The sequence below is a fragment of the Gossypium hirsutum genome, chromosome A13, assembly GCF_007990345.1.
Source record: "Gossypium hirsutum isolate 1008001.06 chromosome A13, Gossypium_hirsutum_v2.1, whole genome shotgun sequence".
Taxonomy (NCBI): Eukaryota; Viridiplantae; Streptophyta; class Magnoliopsida; order Malvales; family Malvaceae; genus Gossypium; species Gossypium hirsutum.
In genome coordinates this window covers 3,955,778-3,979,278 of record NC_053436.1, presented here as the reverse complement: position 1 = coordinate 3,979,278, position 23,501 = coordinate 3,955,778, and the positions used below count along the sequence as shown (strand labels likewise).

General features: G+C 35.2%; 2 protein-coding genes and 1 pseudogene across 2 annotated transcripts; 2 read left to right on the top strand and 1 right to left on the bottom strand.

The window, feature by feature from the left end:
* The first annotated feature begins 2,066 nt into the window (after window positions 1–2,066).
* LOC107942430 (laccase-11-like) lies at window positions 2,067–9,185 on the top strand (annotated as a pseudogene).
* A 5,945-nt stretch (window positions 9,186–15,130) lies between these two features.
* On the top strand, window positions 15,131–17,399 carry LOC107942428 (laccase-11). The gene is made up of 5 exons (XM_041084529.1): window positions 15,131–15,260; window positions 15,363–15,783; window positions 15,866–15,994; window positions 16,074–17,002; window positions 17,089–17,399. Exons 2-5 carry the CDS (start codon window positions 15,522–15,524, stop codon window positions 17,137–17,139), a joined length of 1,371 nt encoding a protein of 456 aa, XP_040940463.1. The 5' UTR covers window positions 15,131–15,260; window positions 15,363–15,521; the 3' UTR covers window positions 17,140–17,399.
* Window positions 17,400–17,714: 315 nt separating this feature from the next.
* LOC107942423 (protein RER1B) lies at window positions 17,715–20,180 on the bottom strand. Its single transcript, XM_016876089.2, has 4 exons — window positions 20,038–20,180; window positions 19,139–19,507; window positions 18,381–18,561; window positions 17,715–18,223 (listed from the first exon to the last, which is right to left on the bottom strand). The coding sequence occupies exons 2-4, from the start codon at window positions 19,486–19,488 to the stop codon at window positions 18,170–18,172; spliced, it is 585 nt and encodes a 194-aa protein (XP_016731578.1). The 5' UTR covers window positions 19,489–19,507; window positions 20,038–20,180; the 3' UTR covers window positions 17,715–18,169.
* Between the last annotated feature and the right edge of the window lie 3,321 nt (window positions 20,181–23,501).

The following is a 23,501-nucleotide window of genomic DNA, read 5'->3' as shown; positions in this document are numbered from 1 at the left end:
TTCACGAGTGTATAATCATAATCTGATATTAAAAAGTCCCTAAAATAGAATTTAAATTTGCTGTTAGAGAAATAGGGTAGATTCTACAAAGATTAGTCTAACTAATTTTAAGATTTCTCACAATCAAAGCATTTAGTTAATTTCATAAATTCTTACAATCAAAGCGTTTCATGGACAATTTCATGTCCACGACTTTTGTGTACTTATGGAAAGCAAAGAGGAAGTTTAAAGTACATACAATTAAATAATAATAATTGATAATTTAAAAAAAAAACAAGAAACTTTAAAATAAAAATCATATTTAACCAATAGAATGAGAACTCTTGCATGACTTTGGTTTCCGTTTTGATTTTGATTTGATCACGGATTATGAATCTTACTCTACTTGATGATAAATCAATTATAGTGGTCAAGATACACTTGATGATAAGTCAGTTATATTGGTCAACGAACCTTCTCAAACCTCCAATTTTTTTATAGTGATAAATTAACTACTAAAACAACTCGATAATTAATATGGCCAAACAAACAATCTTAAGATCAACTTCCACTATTTAATTCTTCGATAGCCTTATGAACAAAAACCCAACTCAAGTCAACCAACTCAACTACGCAGTCTACTAGATTGCTAATTCCCTTGTCATCTCCCAATTGCATCCAATCAAACTACACGGATTTTTTGGTGTAAAATAAATTAAAACAACAATTATGAATTGAGTTATTTTTCCAATAGTGTACTGCTCCTACTATTGAGCAAGGAGCACTTCTCGAAACGATATTCAAAACAGTAACATGATAGGATCCGACCCTTATCCCTTACCACAGTCTATGCAGTATTGTTTGGCATTACCACAAGGAATCGGCTACCCAATAGGTAACGAGATGAAGTGAATAAGAAAGCTGCAGTGCTAATCAAAAATGTTGTCAAGATGGTTGATTTTGACCAAGGCCAGCTGATCTTTGATGAAGTAGTCAAGCATGCAGAAAAATTCGAGTCGAGTTATCCAGCAACATTATATAGTGAGATAGCTTTGCCCAATATAATTTGCTACCTCATCCCAGGTAGTGAAAATTGACATTTGTTTTGAACAAAAAAGGAGAGTTGATATAGAAGCTGGAGGTGCTGACTGGTGATAGAATCTGCGGCTGGAGTTTTTTTTTTTTTCTTTTATCTGTTTTTTTTTTAAATCTACTTTTGATTATTTCAGCTTTATCTTGCTTATAAAGAAAACTTATGAATATAACCAATGGTTGGTTGATGACTTTAGTTTGGTGCACATTCACTTATCCACATCTTATTTAGTATTGTTTATTGCTATAAAATGTTTTTCAAAAGTATTACTAAACAAATTCCTAAAAGTTCAAGTGTTTAATTTTTATACCAATTGAAAGATGTTTGAACTTACCTATCATATTCAACTGCTAAAGAAATATGACATGTAGAAGGGGAATAACCATTGATGTTGTATTTCGATGGTGCAATTAGTAGTAAGGAAAAAAAAGAGACTAAATTAACTTAAAATCACTGTTGTTTCTCATAAATACCAATTTAAGCCAAAGCCCAAGGTTTCGCTATGGAGTTGCTTAAATTGAACAGAAGATAACGATTATAGGCTACGATACATTCGTTTACAATATATGTTTATTCAATGGAAACAAGTAAATAAGAAGCTTGTTCTTCCACCATATTTTTCAGGTGAGATATGGGTGTTGTGTAATCTACTTTAAAAAATATACGTATATATTGAACAACCCACAGCGGCTGGAATGTGAAGCAAATCTTTGACACTTTTCCTTAACGAAAAAGCTGGCCAGCTGAAGGCATGCAGGCGTAGAATGTTTGGTTTTAAGTAGCTCTCATGTTTATATTTTCAAACTAATTTATTCAAATACATCTGGTTTTAGTCTTACCATCTTCCATTCAAGTCCCTCTCATATTTTGCTTACAAGCCTTCATGTACCACCTTTAACAAACTGATGACAGCATATATAGCTTAACCTTTAATTTCCAGGCTCTATAAAAACCCCCCATTAAACCATAACTCACCACAAGTTTAAGAATTAAAGCTCGGAAAATGGCAATGGGCAAAATTTTGAGCTCAGGGCCAATATTGCGGTTCTTGCTTTATCTGGTTGCCTTGGTTTCGCTTCCTGCAGATGCAGCAGTGAAAAGATACCAGTTCGATGTAGGCATATTTAGTTAAATCAGTGGCAATGTTGTTTGTATATATTCACTTTTTAGCTGCATTTCTTTCTTTTAGAATATGATCATTGAAATGTTGTTTCAGGTTCAAGTGAAAAACGTTAGCAGGTTATGCCATGCTAAACCTATCGTCACAGTGAATGGGATGTTTCCAGGGCCAACCATATACGCTAGAGACGGCGATAGAGTTGTCATTAATGTCACAAACTATGCACAATATAACATGTCAATTCATTGGTACGCAATGCATCATTTTGTCATATTTCTTTTTCCAAAATCGTTGTCTACTAATGCTGGGTTTTGTTTCGTGGCATTGACAGGCATGGGCTTAAACAGTTTCGCAATGGATGGGCAGATGGACCAGCTTAGATAACACAATGCCCTATACAAAACTGGCATAGTTACACGTATGACTTTAATGTAACAGGTCAAAGAGGGACACTTTGGTGGCATGCACATATCTTTTGGCTAAGAGCCACTGTTTATGGTGCAATTGTGATCATGCCAAAGCAAGGGACCCCTTTCCCTTTTCCTCAGCCTTACAGAGAAACTGACATAGTTTTAGGTGGGATGATTTGATCCATAATGGTGAGTTAGAGCTTCATTTTAGTTACACAATTCATGTAATTATTGTTAATCGAAGCGCAGGTGAATGGTGGAATAACGATGTCGAAGAAGTTGTGAAACAAGGGAACAAGTTGGGGTTGCCACCAAATACATCCGATGCTCACACCATTAATGGAAAGCCAGGGCCATTGTTCCCATGTTCCGAGAAACGTAAGCTTAGCGAGTAAATAGGGGATTCAGGGCAGGCCCTGCATTCTTTCTCATTTTACTTTCCTTTTTCTGGTGCAGATACATTCGCAATGGAGGTTGAACAAGGAAAGACATATCTCTTGAGAATCATCAATGCTGCACTCAACGACGAACTTTTCTTTGCAGTCGCAGGCCATAATATGACAGTGGTCGAAATTATTGAAGCAATGGTTAGCATGTAGCAATCACATGTTTTATTATTATTATTATTATTATTATTATTATTATTTGGATGTAATGATGTAACTTAGTTGTATTCCAACTAAGTTTGTTAATGGTAGTAGGTGGTGATTTATTTTAAGTGGATGTAATGATGAATCTTAGTTGTATTCCAACTAAGTTTGTTAGTGATAGTAGGTGGTGATTTATTTTAAGTGGATGTAATGATGAAACTTAGTTGTATTCCAATTAAGTTGTCAAGTTGTAAGCTTGTATAAATAGGCTTTATGCCATTTTAAAAAATATGAATGAATTCAATCAAGATTTCATCCATATACTCTCTATTTTAGCTTTGCTTAAAAATTATTTCATTTTTCTTCTTTGTTTCTGCCGCAAGTCTCGATTCTTGCTCGGCAAGCTTTTTGTTGAACCTTGCTATTTGTTGCACTCAGCTCCAACAATTGGTATCAAGAGCCTATTTCTTAAGGGATCTGTTATACAAATTCATGGCTTCATCAAGCTTTTCACCAGCTGCACCTCAAGTCTTCAATGGAGAAGGCTACCACATATGGGTGGTTAAAATGAAGACCTACCTACAAGCTTTCGATCTGTGGGAGGTAGTCAACTCAGATGTTGAACCAGAGCCACTTAGAGGCAATCCAACAGTGGCTCAAATCAGGCAGCATGCTGATGAGAGGACCAAGAGGCACAAAGCCATGTCTTGCATCCAGAACTCAGTGTCAGATGTGATTTTCACAAGGATTATGGCCTGTGAATCACCAAAACAAGCCTGGGACAAGTTGCAAGAGGAGTTTCAAGGGACAGAGAGGACAAGGCAGCAACAGTTGCTGAACTTAAGGAGAGATTTCGAGAATTTGAAGATGAAGGAAGAAGAAACTATCAAGCAGTACTCTGACAGGATTATGGCTGTGGTTAACAGCATAAGGCTCCTTGGAGAGCAACTCAAGGAAGCTAGGATAGTGGAGAAGGTTATTGCAACTCTGCCCGAGAGGTATGAGGCAAAAATCTCATCTCTCGAGGACTCAAGGGACCTGTACACCATCTCCCTGACAGAGTTGATCAATGCTTTATATGCTCAAGAGCAAAGAAGAGCAAGCAGACTGGAGGAGCATCAAGAAGGTGCCTTTCAGGCAAGAACAAACAATGCCTACAAAGGCAAGAAGGCCTGGAGAGACAAGCCAAGGACTGATGTTGCAAGAAAAGAGGGTCAGACTTGCAAGCACTGCAGAAGGGCTGGTCATCCAAAAGAAAAATGCTGGTTCAATCCAGATGCTGTATGTCAGCATTGTAAAAAGAAGGGTCATGTTGAGAGAGTCTGCAAGAGCAAGGCCAAATCAAGGCAGAGTCAGTTTCAACAGAAGAAAGCTGAGGCTCGAGTAGCTAAGGAGGACAGTGACCAAGAGGAGCAAGTCTTTGCTGTGTTATGCTCAGCTGCTCAAGAAAGGTTCTCATCTGGTTGGCTTCTAGACAGTGGATGCACCAACCACATGACACTTGATGCTGCAATCTTCAAGTCTTTAGACAGAAACTGCATAACTAAAGTCAAGATAGGAAATGGACATTTTATTCAAGCTGAAGGCAAGGGTAATGTGCTGATATGCACCCCCACAGGTGCCAAAGTGATTTCAAATGTGCTTTTAGTGCCTGAAATTGACAGAAACCTGCTCAGCATAGCTCAGTTGCTGGAGAAAGGTTATTCTGTTGTGTTCAAAGACAACCAATGCCAAATCAATGATCCAAGTGGATCCAAGCTGATGGCAGTTCCTATGGCTAATAAGAGCTTTGTAGTTGACTGGACCAGGGAGTCAGACATTGCCTACACAGTCACATCAGATGAATCCAAGCTTTGGCATCAAAGACTGGGACATGCCAACTTCAGATCGATGGCTCGAATGGTCAGAGAGGACTTGGCTGAAAACTTCATCAACTCAGTGGATCATGATGATGTGTGTGAAGTGTGTCAGCTAGGAAAGCAGGCCAGACTCCCATTTCCCTCGAATCAAGCCTGGAGAGCCTCTGAAAAACTCCAACTGGTGCACACTGATGTGTGTGGCCCTATGAGGACTGAGTCATTAAGTGGAAACAGGTACTTCATACTGTTCATTGATGATTTTTCAAGATATTGCTGGCTTTACTTCCTAAAACAGAAATCAGAGGCGGCCTTAGTGTTTTGGAAGTTCAAGACTGCTGCTGAGACTGAAACAGGTTGCAAGCTGAAGTCCATAAGGTCTGATAATGGGACTGAGTACACCTCAGCTCAGTTCCAAGCCTTCTGTGATAAGGCAGGCATCAAACATCAACTTACCAACACATATACACCTCAACAAAATGGTGTAAGTGAAAGGAAGAATAGGAGTTTGATGGATATGGCCAGGTGCTTGATGATTCAGAAGAATCTGCCTAAAGCACTATAGGCAGAGGCAGTTAACACTGCAAACTACATTCAAAATAGGCTTCCAACCAAGGCCTTGGATCAGAAGACTCCATTCGAAGCCTGGTTTGGATTCAAGCCATCACTGGCTCATCTGAAGGTCTTTGGGTGCATCTGTTATACTCATGTACCTGCTGTCAAAAGGGACAAATTGTCTGAAAGGGCTCGACCTGGTATTTTGGTGGGCTACAGCACTGTTAAGAAGGGCTATAGGATCTTGGATCCTTCAACAAAGAAAGTGTCAGTCAGTAGGGATGTGGTATTTGATGAAAAGTCATGTTGGAACTGGGAAAAACATGAACCTGAGGAAGTTTCAGAAGGACTTGCAGCAGATCAAGCTGAGCCAGATCAAAATGTTCCTGAAATGGACATTGATGATGAACCAGTTAGAGGAACAAGACCATTGACTGAGATTTATGAAAGAGCTCATGTAGCCATAGCTGAACCAAGCAATTTTGAAGAGGCTGAAGCTCAGCAAGAGTGGAAGCAGGCAATGGCTGAGGAGATTAGCATGATTGAGAAGAACCAGACCTGGGAATTAGTTGAAAGGCCAGTCAAAAGAAAGATAATTGGGGTGAAATGGGTGTACAAAGCCAAGCAAAATGCTGATGGTACCTTGAACAAACTGAAAGCAAGGCTAGTTGTCAAGGGGTTCAGTCAGAGGTATGGCCTGGACTACCTGGAGACCTTTGCACCAGTGGCCAGGCTAGACACCATCAGATTACTGATTGCCTTAGCAGTACAGCTCGAGTGGAAGATCCATCAACTCGATGTGAAATCAGCCTTTCTGAATGGTTTCTTAGATGAAGAGATCTATGTTGAACAACCACAAGGGTTTGAGATAGCTGGCAGAGAGCATATGGTCTACAAACTGAAGAAGGCCCTATATGGCTTAAAACAGGCTCCAAGGGCCTGGTACAGCAGAATCGGTGGCTACTTGACTAATTTGGGATTCGATCGAAGCAAGAGTGAGCCAACACTTTATGTCAAGAAGCAAGGGACACAAACACAGCTCATTGTATCCCTATATGTTGATGACCTGCTGGTGACAGGAGGAGATCAAGCAGTGCTGGTCGATTTCAAGACCAAGATGCAAGAAGTATTTGAAATGTCTGATCTAGGGGAAATGTCTTATTTCCTTGGAATGGAGGTGACTCAAGCACAAAATGGGATATTTCTAAGTCAGAGAAACTTTGCCACAAAGATTCTGACCAAGTTCTCCATGCAAAACAGTAAAGCAACTAAAACACCTGTTGCTGTTGGAGAAAAACTATCGAGCCAAGGTGATTTTAAGAAGGTTTGTGAAACAACCTACAGAAGTCTAGTTGGTTGTCTGTTATATTTAACTGCCATTAGACCAGACATAATGTATGCTGTAGGATTGCTCTCAAGGTTCTTGCATTGTTGCAATAAAAAGCATTTACAAGCTGCTAAGAGAGTGCTTAGATATGTCAAAGGCACTTTGAGCTATGGTTTAAGGTACAGCAAGGAAGGAAATCTGAAGCTGGTTGGCTACACTGATAGTGACTGGGCTGGCTCGATAGATGACATGAAAAGCACCTCATGGTATGCTTTCAACCTTGGTTCAGCCATGTTTTGCTGGAGCTCGAAGAAGCAAAGTCTGGTGGCTCAATCTACTGCTGAAGCAGAATATGTGGCAGCTGCAAGTGCTGTCAACCAAGCCATTTGGCTAAGGAAAATCTTAGCTGATTTGAAAGTGCATCAAAAGGAAGCTACTGAGATCTTCTGTGACAACCAATCTTCAGTTGCAATTGCTAAAAATCCAGTGTTCCATGGAAGAACAAAGCATTTCAGCATCAAGTTGCATGTTGTTCGAGAAATGGAGCAAGCTCAGGAAGTGAAGCTGATCCATTGTAATTCTGAGGATCAACTTGCAGACATTTTGACTAAAGCCCTTAATGTCACAAGGTTCGAATGTCTAAGAAGGAAGCTAGGTGTTTGCTCCATGCAAACCAAGGAGGAGTATTGAAGCAATGGTTAGCATGTAGCAATCACATGTTTTATTATTATTATTATTATTATTATTATTATTATTATTATTATTATTATTATTATTATTATTATTTGGATGTAATGATGTAACTTAGTTGTATTCCAACTAAGTTTGTTAATGGTAGTAGGTGGTGATTTATTTTAAGTGGATGTAATGATGAAACTTAGTTGTATTCCAACTAAGTTTGTTAGTGATAGTAGGTGGTGATTTATTTTAAGTGGATGTAATGATGAAACTTAGTTGTATTCCAATTAAGTTGTCAAGTTGTAAGCTTGTATAAATAGGCTTTATGCCATTTTAAAAAATATGAATGAATTCAATCAAGATTTCATCCATATACTCTCTATTTTAGCTTTGCTTAAAATTTATTTCAATTTTCTTCTTTGTTTCTGCCGCAAGTCTCGATTCTTGCTCGGCAAGCTTTTTGTTGAACCTTGCTATTTGTTGCACTCAGCTCCAACAGAAATAGATGCAGTTTATACCAAACCCTTTACCACACAAGCAATCTTAATTGCACCAGGGCAGACCACAAATGTCCTTGTTCAAGCTAACCAAGCACCTGGTAGATATTTCATGGCTGCTAGGCCTTTTATGGATGCACCATTGACGGTAGACAATAAAACCGCAACGGCTATACTTCAATACAAAGGCATTCCCAACACCGTCCTCCCAATCCTTCCTAAGCTGCCATTACCCAATGACACTGCCTTTGCATTGAGCTACAATGCCAAAATTAGGAGCCTGAACTCTCCATTATACCCTGCAAATGTGCCTCTTAAAGTTGACAGGCGTCTTTTCTACACTATCGGGTTAGGAATTAACCCATGTCCAACCTGCTTGAACGGAACACGACTCAGTGCATCCTTGAACAACATTACCTTTGTTATGCCACATATTGGGCTTCTGCAAGCTCATTATTTCAACATCAAGGGAGTATATACAGTGGATTTCCCCGACCGCCCTCCTCAACCGTTCAACTACACCGGCGCACCATTGACTGCAAATCTTGGTACCACTTTGGGTACCAGGCTGAGCAAGATTGCATTCAACTCAACAGTAGAGTTAGTACTGCAGGATACCAATCTTCAAACTGTTGAATCCCATCCATTCCACCTTCATGGTTACAATTTCTTCGTTGTTGGGACCGGAATCGGGAACTTCGATCCCGCAAAAGATCCTGCTAAGTTTAACTTGGTTGATCCTCCAGAAAGGAATACGGTTGGAGTACCGACAGGCGGTTGGACCGCCATAAGGTTCCGGGCTGATAATCCAGGTAAGGTTCACCACAAACTAAACATGTAACATTGGTGACACTCAAATATTGGAAAGTAGGTAGTTCTAAATCATTCGTTTTCCATTCTTCAGGAGTTTGGTTCATGCATTGTCATTTGGAGCTGCATACAGGGTGGGGTTTGAAGACTGCTTTTGTGGTAGAGAATGGAAAGGGACCCGATCAGTCCATTTTGCCTCCTCCAAAGGACCTTCCTCCTTGTTAATTGATTCCTTTTTGAGGCCAAAGTACAAAGGGCATGGCTAACTCTTTTCAGTCTTACTGTTTTCATTTTTTTTTTCTTATCGACTCTTTCCTGCAATGAGGAGGAAGGTATACAATATAATTATATGAGATTCTTGGAATTGTACGTAATAAAATCTTCATCTTTGTATCTTACAGATACGAAATGCATTCTTTTTTATATTTTAAATCAATTTTTAATTTTTTTATCTTAACATTTTTTACAATTAAATTTAAAATTAAAATTAATAATTAATAATTATTAAACTTAATTAATCATTTTAAATTTTATACTTGTATGTAAATGTATGCATACATTTATGTAATTAAAATATTTTTGCTTGTATATATATTATTAATAGAATAAATATTAAACCAATAAATATTGAAAGCATATTAAGATAGATTGTACTCTTAATAAAAAAAACATGCTGGAAACAAGATTATTAGAGGAAATAATCATGAATTCCAAAATATGAACAATGATTTACGCAATAAGATAACTTTGCGCAATGATTTGCTATCCCAGCCCATGTAGTGAAAATTGACATTTGTTTTGAACAAACAAGGGGAGTAGAGATAGAAGCTGGAGGTGTTGACTGGTGATAGAATTTGTTGCTACAGTTTTTGTTATCTGTAGTTTTTTTAAATCTACTTTTGATTATTTTAGTTTTATTTTGGTTATAAAGAAAACTTATAAATATAAGCAATGGTTGGTTGATGACTTTACTTTGGTGCACATTTACTTATTCGCATCTTATTTAGCATTGTTGGCTTAGCAGAGAACTAATGGAAGTATAGAAAAAATAAGAATGAAAGAAATGGTTGAATTCATTAACGAAGCAATCCTTGTATATATGTCTCAAGTAACAACCTCGACTAAATTTTATTTTTCTACTTGTACTAACAAGCTAATAAATTTTCCTAAGACTTAGTTAAATCTCCCTAGAACTTAATTTTATTAAAAAAAAAAAACTTTGCAGTCCTTGAGGCACTAATACTCTCCTCCTGACTCAAGTGCTGCAGACACTAAGTTTATTCCTAAGAAACTCAAATCGATTAACATGAAAAACTTTAGTAAAAATATTTGTCATCTGATCCTCTAATCTACAATAAGCCAATTTCTTCAGTATTCGTCTTCTATGAATTCCTTCTCATCTAGTGCAACTTCAAGAGTTGCCTCCAATTGTTTTCTAGCTTGCAATTCCATCTTTAGATTATTTAAATCAAAATTTCACAATTCAAAATCATCACCACTTGCTCCAAAAAAGTTATGAGAGTGGCCAAAGTGTCACCCCTTCCTCCAAGTTCTTGTGTCGTCACTATACTTGCAATTAACATTGTTTATGGTTTGATTAACAAATCTTTTTTGTAGCCAATAATCATCTCACCAACTTAATTCTTAAACTCAACAGCAGGTAAAGATGTCAATTTTTTCACATATGAAGTTTCTTCAGATATTTCATGTGTAGAAGATGATAGTTTATCATCAGAGAGAGATGCCAACTGTTGCTCCAAGAGAGTTACCTTTACATACAAATCCTCATTCTCAAAACACTTGTTTTGCAATTGTTCTTTTAGAATACAATTATCTACTGATTTTCTCTCAAGCTCAAAACTCGTTTCATTATATTGTGTCATCAATTTCATAATTGTCTATTGCATTTCGACAAATAATGCATTAGAAATTGAAGCTTCCTTGCTCTCAATTATGTGTTTCCCTAAAGCCCTCAGTCGATTCTTTTTTTCTTGAATCTCTCTTTTTAAATTTTAAAGTTGAGATTTTGAGCTTTTAAGATAATTTGCAAATTGGATCTGATGTCATTCCTTCCTGACACTTGGATGCCACTTGCTCCTCAAATGGATTCAATGAGAAACTCTTCTTCTGCATCTTGATCCTAAACAATTCATTGCCACTAGAGTCAATGATCAGACACCTTCCCTCTTCAAACATCACCTTGAATCCTTTCTGTACTAATTGCCCCACACTCAGCAAGTTTTGATCAACCCCAGGTACAAACAGAACATCTAAAATCAACTTAGTTCCAACACAGCTCCCTATTGTTGTTGTGCATTTTCCTTTCAATTCTAGGTACTCTCCATTTCCTATTCTTACTCTCGACTTCAATGACCTGTCAAGGTCTTTAAACAACTTCTCATCACAGGTCATGTGATTGGTGCAACCACTATCAACTAACCAATTGTCACATAGAGTGCTTGATGAGAAGTAAGAAACAACAAAAAGTTAGTCCTCTTCTTCTTTAATTACAACATGTGCTCCATCTTGCAGCTGATTTCTTGGTTCCTTGAAGAACCTTTCAATGTGCCCCATCAAGTTGCACATTCTGCATTTCACATCTAGTCTTTTCAAATACCTAAAATGAGAATGATTTTATTTTTCACAATATTTACATGAAGAATACTTGTTAGAATATTCAGTACCATTACCTTTTACAACAATTTCTAAACCACTATTTCCATCACTCTTCTTCTCATTCCACTTCCGATCCTCTCCTCATTCACCCTACTGAACCTTAGCTTTTAATGCTCCTTCTATGATTCTTTCCTGCCTAATTAACCTCCTTTGTTCCTATGCTTGTAATGCACTAATTGACTCTACTACTATCAGTTAAATCAAGTTTTTGGTGTTCTCTAAAGAAGCAATTGTTGATTCATATTTCTCAGGCAAAGAAACTAATATTTTCTGCACTAGTCCACAATTAGAGAGATCAGTCCCGAGAAACCTTGCCTTGTTAGCAATATCTATCATCATGTCAGAGTATTCTTTGATTGACTCAGACTCCTTCATTTGTAGCCTCTCGAATTCTCTAATCAAGTTCAACACCTTCATGTTCTTGATCCTCCCATCTCCTTAATATTCAACCTTGATGTAGTCTCATATCTTCTTTGGTCGTCCAAAAGCCATAATTTTATTGAATATGCTGGTGAAACCAAAGCATAAAGACCAACCTTTACCTTAGCCTTCTTGGTGGTTCTCTCCTTATGCAGTTTGGTCTGGTTCATAGTTGGATTATTAGGAAGTGGAATCACCTCAAAGTCTTTCTCGACAGCTTTCTAATAATCACAACCTTCCATTTATGCCTGCATTCTAACAATCCATGCTTGATAGTTCCCTCCATTAAAAAAAGGTTACTTGACCCCGATTATATTTTCCTCAATACTTCACAAGTGTATCTCTCGATTTTTCTCTCAGAACTCTCATAAAACTTTTCTAACAGAACCCTCAATAAAAAGAGCTCTGATACCACTATTGGTTTAGTAGAGAAGTAACAGAAGCATAGAAAAAATAAGAATGAAATGGATGATTGAATTAATTAATTAAAAAGCCCTTATATACATGTTTCAAGTAACAACCTTAATCAAATTTTAATTTTCTACTCCTACTAACAAGCTAACAACTCCTAGTTTCTTACTCCTACTAACAAGCTAACAAATCTCCTTAGAACTTAGTCAAATATCCCAAGGACTTAGTCTTATTAAGAAAAAAAACTTTGCAGCCCTTGAGACACTAACGATATGGAGCCAATAAAGTTTGATATGATGGAGTCTAAGAGTTCTGGTAGTTTGCTTGATCAGAGTTTTAGTGCCTCTGACATAGAAATGGAAGTTCTAAAGCAACAGTTGGCTATGGCTGATGATGAAGACAAGGCGGCTTTAGAGGCTGAACGGAGGATGTTGCAACTTGTGCTTTTGGAGGCTTTTGCTCAACAGAGGCAATTGGTTGTTGCGCAAACTAAGTTGGTGAAAGAATATTCCAAGTCGGAAGACAAGTAGATTTTTTATGTTCAAAAATATTTTAAGTTTTGTGGTTATTAGACAAGTTTAATCATTGGGGCTTATGTTTGGGATAATATTGCATGGACAGCAACTTTTTGCTGGTTTTAAGCTTATTTTGTTGTTTCATCTTTTATGTTTTTATTTATGAATGTCTTCAGTATGATCTAGTTTGACCTATCTTATGCCAACTCCTTTGTTTGGGAAAGATTCCCTACTTATTTTTTTATTATTATTTTAATATTAAATATTAGAAAAAAATATGATATTATAAAAAATCAAAAATTGACAAATTTAATATTAATATCCAAATCATTATAATTTTTTGTATTATTTTAGTATTAAATATTTTTAAGATCAAACAATATTAATATAATTAATATAATTGTCATTGTTATAATATTTATTTCCATGAATTCCAACAAGCAGTGTGAGGTGACCACTTCAACTCCCCAATAATCTTACTGTCAGCATTCGGATGTTCCACAAGCTACTGCTTTGTCTTCTTCCAATCACAGAGGACTATGGATAAGTCTCTGAACTTGGCGGTTACTATGGTGACATCCTAGCTATCTTGACAAAAGCCACTAAAATGCCTTGTCTCGAAAAACTTGACTTTGAAATTTAGTTGGCCAAAGAGTCCACCATGCATTAGGTCTTACAACACATCTTGCTCTTTTTTTCCTGTTGATTTATCTTTGAAGGAATACCTTGTATCGAACAATGAGATGGTCTTGTTGTTGGATCTGACGTAATAGAAACCCGTGTTAGCTAAATTATGTTCCTGTTGAGGATCGTCAATGAATGAATCACCACTGATTTCTAGATCCACACTTTCGTTTGCATTTAGCTTTGGAAACGGATTCTTTAACCACATTACATCCATGTCTTAATAAAGTCATCAAATATCATTTTTATTTTGATAGAAACTTCAAGTTAATTAAATAAAAAATAAAATGTAACAATTAATTAAAAGGTAGAGACGATTTAATCTAAGCTAGCAAGTTTACCCCATACACCCATTCTTATGTCTTTTTAAGCTCATAAAACTATTTGAAAGCAAAATACATTATATGTGTATCTCTCAATTTTTCTCTTAGAACTCTCATAGAACTTTTCTAATAGACCCCTCAGAGAAAAAAGCTCTAATACCACTATTGGTGTAGCAAAGAACTAATAGAAGTATAAAAGAAATAAGAATGAAAAAGATGGTTGAATTCATTAACTAAGAAACCCTTATCTACATGTCTCAACTAACAACCCCAACCAAAATTTAATTTCCTACTTCTTCTAACAAGCTAACAACTCCTAGCTTCTTAACTACTACTAACATGTTAAGAAATCTGCTTAGAACTTAGTCAAATTTCCCTAAGATTTAATCTTAATAATAATAATAATAATAATAAACTTTGCAGCCTTAAGACACTAACAAGAATTGTTTATTGCTATAAATATTTTTAACAATAAAAGTAGTTTTGAGAAATATTGTTAAACAAACACTTTAAGAGTCTAAGTTTCATCTCACATTCTCATTGCATATTCAGTTGCTAAACAAATATGACATTTAGAAGGGGAATAACCATTGATATTGTATTTCGATGGTGCAATTTGTAGTAAGGAAAAAAAAAAGACTAAATTAACTTAAATTCACTGTTGTTTCTCATAAATACCAATTTAAGCCAAAGCCCAAGGTTTCGCTGGAGTTGCTTAAATTGAACAGAAGATAACGATTATAGGCTACGATACATTCGTTTACAATATATGTTTATTCAATGGAAACAAGTAAATAAGAAGCTTGTTCCTCCACCATATTTTTCAGGTGAGATATGGGTGTTGTGTAATCTACTTTAAAAAATATACATGTATATTGAACAACCCACAGCGGCTGGAACGTGAAGCAAATCTTTGACACTTTTCCTTAACGAAAAAGCTGACCAGCTGAAGGCATGCAGGAGTAGAATGTTTGGTTTTAAGTAGCTCTCATGTTTATATTTTCAAACTAATTTATTCAAATACATCTGGTTTTAGTCTTACCATCTTCCATTCAAGTCCCTCTCATATTTTGCTTACAAGCCTTCATGTACCACCTTAACAAACTGATGACAGCATATATAGCTTAACCTTTAATTTCCAGGCTCTATAAAAACCCCCCATTAAACCATAACTCACCACAAGTTTAAGAATTAAAGCTCGGAAAATGGCAATGGGCAAAATTTTGAGCTCAGGGCCAATATTGCGGTTCTTGCTTTATCTGGTTGCCTTGGTTTCGCTTCCTGCAGATGCAGCAGTGAAAAGATACCAGTTCGATGTAGGCATATTTAGTTAAATCAGTGGCAATGTTGTTTGTATATATTCACTTTTTAGCTGCATTTCTTTCTTTTAGAATATGATCATTGAAATGTTGTCTCAGGTTCAAGTGAAAAACGTTAGCAGGTTATGCCATGCTAAACCTATCGTTACAGTGAATGGGATGTTTCCAGGGCCACCCATATACGCTAGAGACGGCGATAGAGTTGTCATTAATGTCACAAACTATGCACAATATAACATGTCAATTCATTGGTAAGCAATGCATCATTTTGTCATATTTCTTTTTCCAAAATCGTTGTCTACTAATGCAGATGAACCAGCTTATATAACACAATGCCCTATACAGAACGGGCATAGTTACACGTATGACTTTAATGTAACAGGTCAAAGAGGGACACTTTGGTGGCATGCACATATCTTTTGGCTCAGAGCCACTGTTTATGGTGCAATTGTGATCATGCCAAAGCAAGGGACCCCTTTCCCTTTTCCTCAGCCTGACAGAGAAACTAACATAGTTTTAGGTGGGATGATTTGATCCATAACGGTGAGCTGAGCTCCATTTTAGTTGCACAATTCATGTAATTCTTGTTAATCGAAACGCAGGTGAATGGTGGAATAATGATTTCGAAGAAGTTGTGAAACAAGGGAACAAGTTGGGGTTGCCACCAAATACATCCGATGCTCACACCATTAATGGAAAGCCAGGACCATTGTTCCCATGTTCCGAGAAACGTAAGCTTAGCGAGTAAATAGGGGATTCAGGGCAGGCCCTGCATTCTTTTTTAATTTAATTTTCCTTTTTCTAGTGCAGATACATTTGCAATGGAGGTTGAACAAGGAAAGACATATCTCTTGAGAATCATCAATGCTGCACTCAACGACGAACTTTTCTTTGCAGTCGCAGGCCATAATATGACAGTGGTCGAAATAGATGCAGTTTATACCAAACCATTTACCACACAAGCAATTTTAATTGCACCAGGGCAGACCACAAATGTCCTTGTTCAAGCTAACCAAGCACCTGGTAGATATTTCATGGCTGCTAGGCCTTTTATGGATGCACCATTGACAGTAGACAATAAAACCGCAACGGCTATACTTCAATACAAAGGCATTCCCAACACCATCCTCCCAATCCTTCCTAAGCTGCCATTACCCAATGACACTGCCTTTGCATTGAGCTACAATGCCAAACTTAGGAGCCTGAACTCTCCATTATACCCTGCAAATGTGCCTCTTAAAGTTGACAGGCGTCTTTTCTACACTATCGGATTAGGAATTAACCCATGTCCAACCTGCTTGAACGGAACACGACTCAGTGCATCCTTGAACAACATTACCTTTGTTATGCCACATATTGGGCTTCTGCAAGCTCATTATTTCAACATCAGGGGAGTATATACAGCGGATTTCCCCGACCGCCCTCCTCAACCGTTCAACTACACCGGTGCACCATTGACTGCAAATCTTGGTACCACTTCGGGTACCAGGCTAAGCAAGATTGCATTCAACTCAACAGTAGAGTTAGTACTGCAGGATACCAATCTTCAAACTGTTGAATCCCATCCATTCCACCTTCATGGTTACAATTTCTTCGTTGTTGGGACTGGAATCGGGAACTTCGATCCCGCAAAAGATCCTTCTAAGTTTAACTTGGTTGATCCTCCAGAAAGGAATACGGTTGGAGTACCGACAGGCGGTTGGACCGCCATAAGGTTCCGGGCTGATAATCCAGATAAGGTTCACCACAAACTAAACATCTAACATTGGTGACACTCAAATATTGGAAAGGAGTAGTTCTAAATCATTCGTTTTCTATTCTTCAGGAGTTTGGTTCATGCACTGCCATTTGGAGCTGCATACAGGGTGGGGTTTGAAGACTGCATTTGTGGTAGAGAATGGAAAGGGACCCGATCAGTCCATTTTGCCTCCTCCAAAGGACCTTCCTCCTTGTTAATTGATTCCTTTTTGAGGCCAAAGTACAAAGGGCATGGCTAACTCTTTTCGGTCTTACTGTTTTGTTTTTTTTTTTTTCTTCTCGACTCTTTCCTGCAATGAGGAGGAAGGCAAATAATAAAATTATACGAGATTCTTGGAATTGTACGTAATAAAATCTTCATCTTTGTATGTTTACCGATACGAAATGCATTCTTTTTATATTTTAAATCATTTTTTATTATTTTTTAACAATTTTTTAGAATACAATTTAAAATTAATAATTAATAATTATAAACAAAAACTACGTAACAAATCCCGTTATACATGCATATGATTTGTTGAAGTGTGGGGATAAAATGAACTCATGAGAAATTAACGACGACTCCCAAGACATTGTACTCTTAAGAGAGGAAGCAAGTTGGAAACAACATTATTAAAGGAGATAACATGAATCCAAAGATATGAACCATAAAATGGACATAAAATATAAAAAACAAAAATCAGACTACATATATACAAGAAAAACATTTTTGCATGTGTATATACTACTAATAAACTGTATCAGAACACACAAAAATAGGTACATACACGTACCAATAACAGGAACAAAAACAATAAGCCTGGCGGTAAACTTCCTTGATACAAATAGCACATAAATGTGAAATGGAAGTCAGTATGAATTGCAGTTTGGCAGTTGCACCCCATTAGCTTCTACAAATATAGATCACACAAGTGAAACGATTAACGTGTTGTACAAATTACTTGCCAATAATTTCAAAAATCTGTTTGACCAAATCTTCATCACCATGTGTATAGAAACAATAATGTTCGTGTTCTGGGATGTCAGCACTTCATAGGGGACAACTTAACTCATGTTTGTAATAACTGCGTAACGATGCTGTTTTTCCTTTTCTTTTCACCAAAGTCCATTTTTCCTTTTCTTCCCACCAAAGTCCATTATAGGAAGCTTCAATCCACACACAAGCTGCTGCCACTCGTAGAAGCTTTCTTACCAGTGTACTTCTGTCAAATATGGAAGGAGATAATTATCTTTCAAGCAGATGGATGTCAGAGACTGAACTTCCAGGTTGCCTCTAGTGATTAAAGTAGAAGAAAAACGTGCACACTGATATTGTTAAAATTATAAATGTGGGAGCTAATTTATGCGTTGGAAGCTCACCTGCTTTCCGATGTTCAAGGGGATGTACTCGTACTTGATCATATGTGCAATCTGACGCCTCATCGTGAGGACAAAAAGAACAATCCAGTAACAAAGTAGTATAGGCCAAAAGACAGGAACATCAAATAAGGAAAAGAAAGTCATAACAAATGCTATGCAGAAAGCCTTTGTCATGGAGTACCTGCAAAAATTATAAAACAGAGGTATTACACACATACTCAAAATGCCCATTCATTAAGCATAAATTCACATAGACCTCAAGCAAGAAAACAACTTCCCAAATGGATGAAGAAATATGACTGACTACAATAAATAATGACCAGCATTTCTATGCTATGAACGGAAAATACATTTCTAAACTGTACTTCCTTGGAAAAAGAAGTAAAAAATTCTACATTCTAAATAGGCAGTAAAATGCATGAGAAGGTAATGACTACTGGATTTGACAGATAAGAGCTAACGCTTTTACGCATTTTCCACATCTTTAAGTCAGGCATTGAATAGGTATAAAAGACTGCAATATCAAGTCAGGTATCACATGTTTCCACATCTTCTCCATTTTGGTAAATGACAAAGGGTATGTTTCCATCAAAATGAACAATCAGGCAATGCCTTCAACTTGGCCTAAATAGGTAAGGTGTGTCCCTTATAAACATATCACAGCTTTCAGCATAGAAAACATAACAGAACAATGCCATCAATAAAATGCCTGAAAAGCATCATTACAGACGAGAAGCAATATATAAAGCTTCAATTACCAGAACTTAAACTCAGGTAGCCTACGAATAAACGGTTTGAATTCATCTGAACCTTTTGTTGGCAGTAGAGGCCAATCAGAAATTTCAAGTTCTGGATCAACCAGAGGAGACAAAAACCCGATAAGCAAATTCAAAAGGTAGATCCCAAGGCCATATGAGACTATGTAAAAACCTTGAACAGAATAGACTCGTAAACAATATATAGCTGCTATAACAAGGGTTCCAATCCATCTATAAGTTGTATGAGGAGTAGTCTTATCTAGATAATACTGATACATCCTCCAAGTATCATGCCCCCATTGAGGCAAAGGTGAGGCCACTGGTGCCCTATCACCTCCAATACCCTCCATTCAGTATTAGCTTCAATTCCTACATCATAAGAGAAGAACCCAGTCAACTTAAGCACAAAGATTCATTAGGTTTGTTGTAAATAAACACTCATAAACTATGGTTAAACACTCCATCAATTTAAGCACTACTAGCAGTAAATCATCAGATATCACCACTTAGCACCATGAGCAATGAAAAACAAAAATGTAGCTAGTAATTCTCAATCAATGAATACAATGTAGAGAAAACCCTAAGATTATGTTTGTTCAAGAAAAAAAGGAAAAAATATTGTTTTTATGCCCAGAATCTAGGAACAGATATAAAAAGAAAAAAATCCCATCAATTACTGCAACAAAAAATCAATCACCCATCACCAAACTTCCACCTCAGCTTTCTGACCAAGCAAACAACAACTTAGCATTCATAAAAAAAAAAAGCTTTCCAAAACCAGAACAACCAAAACCCTAGCTTTACACAGCATATATCGTTGAAAGTAAAGAATCTACTATTAATTTTTTTTTAAATAATGATTGAAAGATTAAATTTTTGAAGTAGAAAAATGGGCTGACCTCAAAGGACTATCCGTTGTTAAGCTTTGGACTCCGACTCTCCCAGAAACTGATTTCCGTTTCTTTGACGTTGTACGGGGAAGCGAGAAACGAGCAAACGTTTTTAGTGAAAGTTTAAACTTTAATCACTTAATTATAAAAATTTATAAGTTAGCCACAGAATTAATAAAAAAATTACAAGTTAGTATTGGCCGCTAACTTGATAATGGACATCTGATGTCGGATGGGTAAATTTAATCACTAAATTATTAGTAAGTTTACAATGTAGTCACTTAACTTAAGAATGTTACATTTTGGTTACTAAACTACTAGTAAGTTTAGAAGTTTACAATGTCACTAATCTTTGCATCATTACTCTAATCTAAACGGTATGCCTCACCTCTAATCTAACCAACTCAACAATACTTCATTCTTAATCCTGTCACTATTTTCTCTTTGGTCAAAACCATAATTAAGAAATTTTAAAATCAATTTTAGACACCCTTACCCCAAACCAGCAATCAAATATCACCACAACCACAATCAAAACAAACAAAATACAAATAAAAAGAGAAGAAAGTTTCATGTTTTAGTGAGCCTCAAACAGGATCTACTAAAGGAAAGAGATAAAATAAAAGCAAAGAAAATAGAATCAAAATATCAAAAGAAAAGGGAGACTCAAATATACTAGATTCGGTCAAGAGTTAGTCGAAAAGTTCCAAGTGAGGAGGATCAATCCAAAAGGAGGAAGTCTAGCTAAGAAAAAGAACATATTAGAGTCAAGCGATCATCCGATGATGGTGGATGAAGATCGAAAAGCTTCTACATTAGAACTTTGGGTTTAAACCAGTTGAATTTGGCCATTTCAAAGAAAACTAAACTAGAAAGTTGAAAGAGAAGGAAGAAAGCTCTGGTTCGGTGTGTTCCTTTGTCAACATAGGAGGTCGAGCGGTGGTGAAATTATTGGAACACAATTGTGAATGAGGTCCCTAAAACTTTCAAATTGCTTAACGACCACTTGTAATTTTTTTTAAAAGAATTAAATGATCAAAATGTAAGCTTATTAATAGTTGAGTGGCCTTGGGAGTAATTATCCTATGATGAATAATGAATTAGTGGTCATATTTGACATTCATTACCAAGTTAACGAGTCAGTGGCCAACTTATAACTTTAGAATTCAAATATAATTTTTTTGAAATTGAGTGACCAAAGTATAAATTTATTAACAAGTGTGAACTTACTAATAATTGGGTGACATTAGATGTAGTTACCCTTTTTTCTTATGTATTATTTTGTTTCAAACTTTTTTTTACATTGATACGTAAATTTATATACATTATAATATATTATATTTTTATGAAAAATTTAGAATTTTTTGCATTTTAATGATTTAATGATTTTTTCTGTTTTTTTTTTTTTGTGAACACATGGCAGGTTTATGAGTTTTCTTTTATTAGAAATGTCAAATGGGGTAACAAAATAGACTCAATGATAGCACAGGGCCAAAGTGACCAAAAAAAAAATCTTTAAGTACCAAATTAAGATTTTGTGTATTGTACAAGGGTCAAATTAAGTATTAAACCTTTTAATTTTGAAGTCAATTTTTTTAGTTATGGTCTGTTTGGCACTCCAAATTAATTAAATAAAATTGAATAAAAGTGTAATTACTAGTAATCATAAAGAATTTTAATTCTCTAGACGTGTTAGGCTGATAATATGTAATTATATCTTAATTTTGTACAAACTGTAATCACACAATTAGATAATTTATTTTTAAAAAAATATTTATTACTATAAAAAAATTCAATATAATAAAAATAATTTCTAAATAAGTAACAAAATTAAAATTCAATCATCATATGTATTATGTTAGTCTAAAAAAAATAGTTGATAACACAAATTACTAATAAAATAGCAAGAAAAATAAACAACATATGAAATTTTATCTAATTGATCTAGTCCATATTTGTTGGGTTATTCCCTCTTTAATATTTAATATATGCTCATTATCATCATCTGTTGATCTTTAACCGAGTTCATCATCATTTGAATTTAAATATGCATCATTAATTAAGATTATCAATGTCTTTTGTTTTCCATATACTCTACAAAGTAAGGATAGTTTCAATTCTACTTATGATTAAAGTTATGAAATATGCAATTTAGATGATCCAACCTTATTTTTTTATGCTATACTAAGGCAATGTTAATATGAGAAATTTTTTTAGAACAACATGTCTCCTCAATCACATTTCGAAGCCTTAAATGTCTTAAATTAAAAAGTTCGTGAGCTGTTTATGGTGTTTGTGTCTAATACTATTCTCTCAAATAGTATCATACCCCATAATACGGTGCAAAAAAATTATAATATTTGGATTTATAGTTTAAATTGTTTGCAACTTTAATTATAAAAACTTAAATAAATGACTTATGCTAAATTATATTCCTTTTTGTAATACATAAATTAAATTAAAAGTAATATAAATTTATAATATATAACCTTTATAAAAAAAATTTATAAATTACTTCTTATAAATTACTTCTTATAAATAATATATTTTTTTCATAATTTTAAAAAAAAATTATAAATATATTCTCATAAAAAAATATAACATTTTTTTATGAATAATTATATTAATTTTATGTATGGATACATAAATAAGTTATGTCTATATTTAGCCTTATAAATAAATATATTAGAAAACTTGTATAATATGTAAATTATTTTTATAATAAATTTTTTGGTCATAACTTTAGAAATATTTTATGATTTAAATAATATAATTATTTGTTATAACTTTATAAAATACTTAAATTATTTTTATAATATAATATTTTAGTATTTATATATAAGAATTTTTTTAGCCATAATTATCTCAGATACTCGTACATATTCATGCTTGTAATATAATTTTTACAATTTGTATAAAAATAATTTTTTAAAATTAGATTTGAGTGTAATTACCTACGCAATTTCTTCAATTCTCACCTTTTCTAAGAATTGGAGAGTGTAATTGATGTGCCCCAATTACACCCAATCCAGTGGAACCTACCAATTACAATAATTACCTAAACATGGCACCAACTACAAACAATTATACTCAAATTCAATTATTAGATGACTTTTTAAACACTATCTTAATTAGTCAAATAATTTAATGTAGCTTATTTTTTAAAACATTTGATGATATGAAATACACATTCTTAATGGTAGATTTTGTGAAAATTTTCCAAAATTCCAACATTCTCCCTGCCTATAAAAGGTCATGATTTTTGAAGGGTTAAACACACTCAGATATCTTTCTCATACCAAAATTCTATTGCTCTCAAAATTCTTCCTTTTTCTTTTCGTATTTTTCAAACATTCCGGTGATAGAAAATGCATTGTTTGTTCGTTGATCGTTGCAAAGGTGCTGCTGTTTTGATCTTTGTGTTGTTATATCTTGGGAGACGTTCGACCAACGTTTCTCTAAGTACTGTAGGA